This window comes from Empidonax traillii, unplaced genomic scaffold (genome assembly GCF_003031625.1).
Source record: "Empidonax traillii isolate 1590-97213 ecotype Southwest subspecies unplaced genomic scaffold, ASM303162v1 scaffold393:size534744, whole genome shotgun sequence".
Lineage (NCBI taxonomy): Eukaryota > Metazoa > Chordata > Aves > Passeriformes > Tyrannidae > Empidonax > Empidonax traillii.
The window spans coordinates 343,669-352,680 of record NW_020955586.1 but is presented as its reverse complement, the minus strand read 5'-3'; the positions used below and the strand labels follow the sequence as shown (position 1 = coordinate 352,680).

At 40.3% G+C, this 9,012-nt stretch overlaps 1 protein-coding gene across 10 annotated transcripts in view; it reads left to right on the top strand.

Moving 5' to 3' along the window:
• Positions 1-9,012, top strand: part of LOC114062271 (sodium channel protein type 5 subunit alpha-like) — a 216,818-nt gene that overhangs the window by 76,317 nt on the left and 131,489 nt on the right. For all 10 annotated transcript variants that reach the window (XM_027893534.1, XM_027893533.1, XM_027893532.1 and 7 more), the window contains one exon: positions 3,188-3,251. In XM_027893534.1, the coding sequence (XP_027749335.1) occupies positions 3,188-3,251 (64 nt within the window). The remainder of the gene's footprint in view (positions 1-3,187; positions 3,252-9,012) is intronic.

Sequence of the window (9,012 nt, the reverse complement as noted above, 5' to 3'; positions counted from 1 at the left end):
TTTTTTTTTTTTTTTTTTTTTTTTTTTTTTTTTTTTTTTTTTTTTTTTTTTTTTTTTTTTTTTTTTTTTTTTTTTTTTTTTTTTTTTTTTTTTTTTTTTTTTTTTTTTTTTTTCCCAATTTGACAATTGGAGACATTATGAATGTTTTCTCTATTACAATAACCTGATGTGGAAGGGATCAACGCAGAAACTTGAAAGATATTGAGAAAAAAGAAAAAGAGTAGAATGAAACAGCCAAAATGATGAAGAAGTGACTTTGGAAGAAAGAGATTACAAGAGTAGTCCAAGAGAATTTGTGTATTTCCTCACAACTGTCATATAGTGACTTTAAAGCTAGGGCCAGTGCTGTGTGCTTTGAGAAGTGTAGGAGGAGACCTCGTTATTCACACCATTTTTAATTCTTTTTAATATGACTTACCCCGGAAATTCCTGTAGAAAAGTTCCTAAAAGGCAAGGTATATACTATAACTGTGACATCTACATTTTAGTAAAGCTGGTAGAAAGAAAAAAAAAAATAAAAAAGGCATTTCCTTTGGAAAGAATGGCATGTTGCAGAAAGTTTATGTGCTCGCACGCACACACATATGTGTATAAATGTAATTGTTTTGGCTTGATTTTACTTTGAAGATAAAATAAATAAATAAAAAAGCCCATCTAAAATGGAGGGGTTTGGTTTTATTTTCTGTATTTGTTTTCCTATTTTGTTTCCCACTCACATGCTGAAATTTTTAAGTGAGAAAACTGACGAAAAAAACCAAAAAACAATTGCACTCCTCCAAGTTAATGAAAGAGTCGTTGTGTTTTCGGGCAGTGTCCATCAGTTTGAGCAGTCTGAGTTTCAGAGAGAAAATCCTACTCTATATGAAAAAGAAGCTTCTTGTTCTTTGCCCATGTTAGAGTTAACTGATGGAAAGCTGAGGCCATGGGTTAATATGATACAGAGGTGGTTTGTTCTTAAAAGCAAGAGTGATGACTGTTTGCTTCTTGCAGACCTCTGATTGCCCAGCAGGCTTGATTGAAATCCAAACCAACGTGCTCTGAGGGACAAACTGATTGCTGTGTACATTTTTGCTAATACAGCAATTTGTCTCCTTGGGTATAATACTGTAATACCCCCTTTATTTATCAGTAGGGAATCAGGAGCTCAGCTCTTCCTCAGCCTGAGGTTTGGCACATTGACCATGACATTCCCTTGCACAGTTGCAGACCCTGTGGTGAAGTTGCCCCCTCCCAGCAGCCCCTATGCAGTTCCTCAGTGTGCATTTCGTGGGGCTCTTTGGCACCTGCATTATTGATTGTTTTAGAAATGTAAATGTTTAGAGTCAACAGTAGACAACAGAAGTTTGTCTGTTCTTGAGAATTCAGATTTTTTGCTTGCCCACAGAATCTCCTCGTCCTCCTTAATCCTGTGCTCAAACTCTGTTCACATCTTCTAATCTGGCTGAGCAGGAGGCATTGTTTCCATCTTCAATCAGCATTGTGCTCCAGAACTTTGATCAAATCTAGAATCATAGAATGGTTTGTTTTGGAAGGGATGTTAAAGATTGTCTAGTTCGAGGAGAAAGTGGTCTGGTGTGTTTGTGTCACTGACTGTGCGTATCCCAAATAAGATAGCACCTGTCCTGAGAAAAGCTCAAGTCTTTGACCAGCAGAACTGAAGTGCGGAAGGTGATGCAGAACGTGGCATCCTTCCCTCTTCTGTGGTGATTGATCCCTAACCATATTGAATTCCTGGGTGTTGCTGTCGGGCAAGGTGCTTCTGCAGAACGCCCACGTGTTAACACAAGGTTGAAAAACGTACAGTCTGAGCAGGATATATGCTCTGATAACTTGTGAACAGCATCATGTGCCCTCATCACCACAAGCTCATGGGCAGTAATTCCCTCTTGGCATGCAGCAGAGCAGGGCTTTTCCACTGCTCACAGCTTACTGAGAGAGCCACAGCACATCTGTTCGGTGGTTGAGCCACTGAGCATTCTTTGCATACCCTGCCTGGATAAGCTGTCACTCTTCATTTTTAAAGCATTTCACAACACAGGGTTAGCCCAGAATGGAGAACCTGTTCTGAGCATCATCTGCATAGGCCCCTCTGCTTGCAGAGAATTACCGTGTAAAGCTACCACCATCGTGTGTTATGTCAAGAGGGGATCACGTCCTCTCTGCTGCAGCAAAACACACCAGATTATCTACCCTTCACCAGTCATCTGAGGGCCTCTGTTTTGCATTTATTATGTTTTAAGATAAGTGCTTTTATCTGTTTTTCCATGCCACCATTCAGGTTTTAAAGATGTTCCTTAGAACATCTTTTTTTCACACTCTCTCTGGAACGCTGATTTTACTCATGCTTTAGAGAAGAAGTTGGCCTCCTGTTCTGTGTCTCTGAATTTTAGACTTGGTTGGCTGGGGATAGGAGAGGGAGTGTGTATGCAAAGTCTCTCATTAGCCTGAAGATGTTAATTTCCTTAAGCCTTATTGATAGTCAACCAGGGAATGATCCACAGCACTTAAATTTAGCTTGCTCCTCCAAGTCTCCCTTGAGAAGTGTCTGTCTCTTCTCATTGCCATTACCGATGACTACATTGATAAATATTTGTCTTTATGAATACTTCCTTGTTTGTTTGATCTTTAACAGGGTGCATTTTTGTTTCTTTTGCTTTATACTCTGTGTTTTCTATGCAGAGCAAAATCCAGCAGACTGGGGGAGTGGGCTGCTTTGTTAGTATTATTACATTCTGATTTATAGCTGGTTACATTTTTAGCCTCTGAGTCAGGAATTTCTATCACAACCTTCAATTAATATCTGTGTCTTTAGTGCAGAGACTACAAGTTACAGGCAAACATATGGCTTGGTTTCATTACATTTATGGAACTCAGTAACAATGTTCTTGGTTAGAACATCCAGGGAAATGGCTAGGTAAGGTTTCCTACAAACATCGCCCACAGCCTGTTGCCACCTTATTCAGCTCTTCAGATCTGGAATACAAACAGCAAGTGCTTCAATAGATTTGAAAAATATATTTGTTTGTGCAATTAATAGAAGTTAAAATTAGCAAAACAAAGCAAAAGGATGCCATTCATCTCTCAGTTACTGTCCCAACTGAATATGCTGGTTGGCGGATGATATTTTTGAATATTATCATTTCCAGAATGTGTTTATTTAGAAGCCATTTCTCTATTTCTGTTGCAGTAAACTATTTCATAAAAAATGGTACAGAAGATGTGTTACTGTGCGGCAATAGCAGTGATGCTGGGTAAGTACTTTAAAAATATCTTCACTTCCCTTTGGTTTTGTTGCTGGATGGTTTATTATTTTTGCTACCTTTTCCTATTGTTCTGTCCACTTCTCACCAGCATGAAGTAGATATTTCAACTTCCTGGTGTCAGGCGTAATAGGAGAGAGGATAATGACAATATTGTGCATGGTAATACAATTTTCTGAACGGCAGGGAAGTTTGTGTGTGTCACTTATTCAGGTCTGAAATCTTTATGGGCCTTATTACAGTTCCCTTTCAATACATTTAAACTTATTGGTAAAAAAATAGCAAAAGCTAAGTAACACTTCTGCTGAGTGGAGAGTATTTTAAAAGAAACAGAACAGGAATGGAAACAGAAAAGCTGGAGGGATTTAGACTGATGATGAATTCCAGGCTTTTTGCAAAGGAAGGTAAACAAGTCAACAAATGCTAGTCCCCAAAATAACATGCTTTGGAGGTGGGAGAGTACTCAGGTTTGAGTTGTGATCTACATTAGTATTTGATATATTTGTAGACTACGAGTGTTTCCTTTTCTTACTGTACAGACAATGAAGAGATCCTGTGGTACACTGACTTATTTTGCATAAAGGACTTTGCTCATATCCCTGCCAACTGTAGATGCTAGTGGTTCCTCCTGCATCCAGTCCTCAGGGTCTGAGTACACTGTCAGAGCGTGTGATTGTATTTGGCAGGTTCTCATGATCTTGATGGAAAAGACGGGATGGAGAGGGATGGGATCTTGTGTGGTCAGAGGAGATTATAAACCATGCAAAGATTATAGGCTGTTAGGAGTTGTAGGAAAAGGAAAAAAAAATACCTTGGAGTGGTGGGATAGATGAGCTTTTGAGCCAAATATTTGAGAGCGTTTGAACCAAATATGTGAGAGCATTTGGAAAAAGGAGATGGGTGACCTTGGCCAAGTGAGGGGAGGAGATGAGATGATCTATGTCTGGAGGGAGCTGAGTTTTAAGTTTTGAGTTGGTAGAAATAAATGTGGAACAGTGCGAAAAAATAGGGTTTAACTTAGGGAGAACTTAATGAAGAAAGGGTATGTGTGTGTAGGGAGACAGCAGGAAGATGAAGAGAATATAAAATCTGAACTTACTTTTGGACAAGAAGGCAAGGAAAGCCTCGGGGTCCATGGGAGAGACGCTTTGCTTTCTGCTGCCACTCTCTGTATCTGTATTTACATAAGACAAAGGGAAAGCTCAGTGTCAGCCTTCCCTCTGCAGGTCCTGTGTGTCTGATCTGTACTGCCAGCCTAGGTTATACTGCAGCTCCTTGGGCAGACGGCTGTGCTTCTCCCTTTGTTTGTTCCACGGAAGGTACAATGTCAGCATCCATTAATTAAGTCCTTTGTTGATTGTAATACATTCCATTTATCCAGGCTCAGGCAGGACTCCAAGACTATTGGGATGTTTCCCGGGAATCCCAGGATTTGGCAATCTGTGTGTGCTGGAGAACTTCAGCCTTTGCTAACCAATAGGCAAAAATATTGAGGAGGGGAAAAAAAAAAAAAAAGGCTCAGCACAGTAATATTATTTTGCATGTCATGAAATATAGCTGGTTCTCACTGATGACCTGAACCGTGGTTCAGGAAAGGTGCTAAGGTCATGAGCAATGAATAAGGGTGGATTAGATTATAGCTATTTCTGAAGCATGGTTTAGGGACTACTGCTGTGGAATTGTTCAAGTGGTGGGAAGCTAAATACCAATCCAATACCCATGGAGTATTTATCCATTGGTAGCCTGTACGGATTTAAGGGTTAGGTTCTAGCGAGCTCTATGAGCAAAACCACCTTTATTTCCTTCCTCAGAAAGTCAATAAATTGCAGCAAAAAGCCGTGATGGGAGAAAACCTCTGATGGAGGCACTATGCCCATGAGAGATTCACAGCCTTAAACAGCCAGGGGAGAACTTGCAGCTCTTGATTATAAGAAGAAGAAAATGCCACCCACACACAGAGTGTCCTTGTATTTGTTTTGATAAATACATCAAAACTGTCAGTGTTTGCGACATTAAGGGAAACCCACTTTCCCTTTATGCCTCAGCTCTTTCTTCTTCAGCCTCTTGCTGTTTTAGCTAAGTATTTTATACCACTGGGTAAGGTTTGGTTTTAAATGTCTAAAACTGGGGAATAAATATTCCTACTTATACTGGTTTTTTCAAGCTCAGGACTAGCAAATGTCACCTCTGCTATACATTGCACAGGGTTACAGCCAGTCATCCACTCCTATTTTTTAAAGACTTGAAGATAATTAGAAAGATGATCCTAAGGCCCCAGGGGATGTGCATAGTCATGTATTCCCACCTGTTAGGACAAAGAGACCATCATTTACAAGCTGACCTATCTAAGAGAGTGGATTGGTTTTCTCTCACCCCTCAATGATCAAAGCTAGGAGCAAGTGCATTCAATAGTAAAACAAAATCTGCATGTGTGGGACCTTCTGGGACAGGTTGTACCACAGGATCAGGGGAGGGGAGTTAAGGGGAAGTAGATGCATCATTTTGTGGTTCCCTCATTTGTTAGTATTGAAATCTATGGCAAGTGGGGACGCCTCAGTTGGGAACCCATCGAGGCATCAGGAAGGTGTGCGAAGGAAAGACAGCTGGTAAGGCCATGTCTGACTGTTCATAGCATTTGTGGAGCTTGCTTTGCTCCCAATTTGGAGCTTGAATTCATTAGTCTCTGGGGTACACTGAGTACTCAAAGGAACCACAGGGAAGAGCGGTGTCATGTGTGCGCTCCTGGAAGGATTTGTTGTTAGAGTGAGTGATATCTGTTGTGGCCAGGATATTAAATCTCAGGGTAATTGACAAAGCCATTTTAGTGCATTTTTAAAAGCATGTTAATGACACTCTGAGGTTTAGCTGATGGCTGTTATTATAGAAGAGTAAAAAAAATATCTAAATGAATCTGCTATGGCAATTATTAGGTGATGAGACTCAGATGGTCTAATGTAAGAGCATGTAGTGATGGAGACTGCAACCTGAGCTGGAGTAGCAAGCCAAAATCAGCAGGGAAAGGATCATCAGTGGATTCTATATCACAGACAACCTAATTATCTCCAAGGTGGGGGCTTTATTACATTACTAGGAAGGACTGTTTTCTGAACAAGCACCCAAACTGCCAATAAAGCAGGAGGTAATGGATCTAGCTAATATTGATTCTAATTCAGAAGGGATTTGAATAGATGTATGTCACTCAGCAGCAGAAAACATGTCTTTAGTACTTGATCTGGCAGATGCAAGAAAAAAACCCATTTATTAACATTTTTAGATATGATCAAGCAAGATCAAGAAGTTTTTTTTACTTTAAAAACCATGCTGCCAACACATGGTAGGAATGTTTGGGAGATGGCATATTTCTCAGGTACACAAAGGCCAATCTGTCTGTGGGGTTTCCCATTTGATGCCTCAGAAACATTCTTCTTGATTCCTGAAATTTGAGGTTTTTTTTATTTAATCAAATAGAACTTTTGTGTTGCTTTTCATTTTGTTTGTCCAACTTCATTTTCCCTCTTGATGCACTGCAGGAATTTCCTTTGCACTTCGAAGGAACAGTGTACAATGGAAATAAGAAGTGATGTTTGGAGAAAAGAGAAAATCAAATGATTGAGATCAAAGGTGTTGTTTGGCTCAAAGTGAATGCTACTGACATGTGCTTGGTGTTTCACAAGTACATTCAGAGAGCTACATTAATGGAAAACTCCTCTGCTCTGAGATTTGTGTCACAGATTGGTCAGACACTGGAATCAGTACCAACAGCAATGCTCTCTTAGCAGAAAAAAAAAAAGAATTAAAAAATGTAGTGTATTTGCAGAATTGTTCATATTTCTAGATATGTTTTGGTGTTAAATTTGGTTTTTCTTTTGGATGTGGTTGCACAGGAATATACCCAATTTGTTTCTCTTTGCAATTTCAAGTTATTTGCTTTGTTTAAAATAAAAAGAGAAAGCTCAGATAGTCTGACTTTCAAAGGAGTTGCAACTCTGTGAATTTTGAGTTTCAATTTAATTCCCATTATATCGCTTATCCAGTTTTAAACACCTTGTTTTAGCCCCAAGAAAGGTCCGGTAAAGAGCTGGTACAATGATCGAATATTTGGAAGATCTTGGCCAGGAGCAGAAGGTGGAAACTGCTCTGTCCTAAGTGAAATCCAGCCTTAGCATCAAGTGGACATTTATTTGCAAAGGCCACAGAACAGCAGGTGACAGCAGGCACCACCACACACTGCCTGTAATCAGGCATATTTGCCACTGCCCTACTGTGTGAAATGGCCACATATTCACAGATGAGTATTCCTGGTGATAGTGCCCAAGGGAAGGCCTGGGAAAGGAAAGGTGATGGTTTAGAGTGTGCTCAGGGTCCTAGAGCAAGGACAAAGCCTGGCACTCAGTACCTGGCCCCAGGCAACGGGACATGGGTGAAGTGAGGGAGCCTCCAAGGGCTCTCAGAAGGAGAGAAGGTGATCCCACCTTCAGATCCAACAAAGTATCAGCAATTCCTCTACCAAGCATCACCCTGTTGCCATCACCAGACCAGACCTCGAGTGGATGGGCTGTGGGAGCTGATCTGTGTCAGGCTGCACCAACCTGGTCATGTTGCCCTTGCAATTATAGCTTGTCCTTCATGACTGGTAACCATTCACTTTGATGAGATAAGCAGTACTGCAGAATCCACTGCTTCCCTGCAGAGTAAAGACTTGTGGGCGCTGCAGCAGCTTGGAATTATCTGTCTGTGAGAAAGGAAGATGCATTTCAGCTCTAAAGCATTTCCACTTTTATCCTGTTGTAATTTCACAGGGAGGTTTTTCTGCTGTGCTTAGACTGCTGTTTTTATTTCCCCTTCTGCCTGAAGGTTCGGGTGAGCAATAGAAACAGCAAGGAAATCTGTCCATTATGAGAAAGAGACAAGATGCTGTCAATGTACAAAGTAAACAAGCAGACACAAAAGAGAAACTTAAATTTGTTCTTTTCACTTTTTTCGCTTGAAACTACAACATGGAGCTGGATTTTCAGAAAAGTGTACATGTTTTAAATCTGTTGCCTCCCTTTTGGATCTCAAGGTCAGACTGCTTAAATTTTTTTTTCCCCTTACACATGATATGTCCTGTGTATTCAGCTCATGGGCAGAAATAGTCTACAAGATCATACTGACAATGAAAGCACATTTGCATCATGTCTGTACTGATATTACCAAAAAGACTAGTGAACAGGAAGGAAAAGCAGGCAGTAAAGCTACTTCAGGAACAACAAGAAAGCACCTTTGGCAACTGCATCCTAGTAACTGTTGCTATAGAAACTTTAGCTACCTTTATTCTCACTATGACCTTGATTTTTCTTAACAGGATACATTAAAATAATGTACACTGTGGGGCAAGATTCTTTGTGACTTGGTAAATTCTGTCACTGAGCTTATTGCATATAAGGGATGAAGGAATGACCATGTGGTGTAGTGCTCCTCGAAGTTTTTGTGTCGGTCCTAAGATGTTATCAGAAAAAAAGATTGTTTTCTTTTGTGTTGTGGCATTTTGCTAAGGTAATAACACCAGCACGTAAAACTGCATCAGATGCCTGTTTTCTTAGTGTCCCTGAGTACCAAAAGCAGTGTTTTTGTGGTAGGTTCTCCATGTCCCCTCACTGTCAGCATACTCGCACAGTGATGCGGCACTTTGACCTCTCTGAGCTGTCATAACATTCCTTTGCCTTTATACATCCTCCATGCAGTGATATAAAGTCCCTTGCCAAGGCTTATC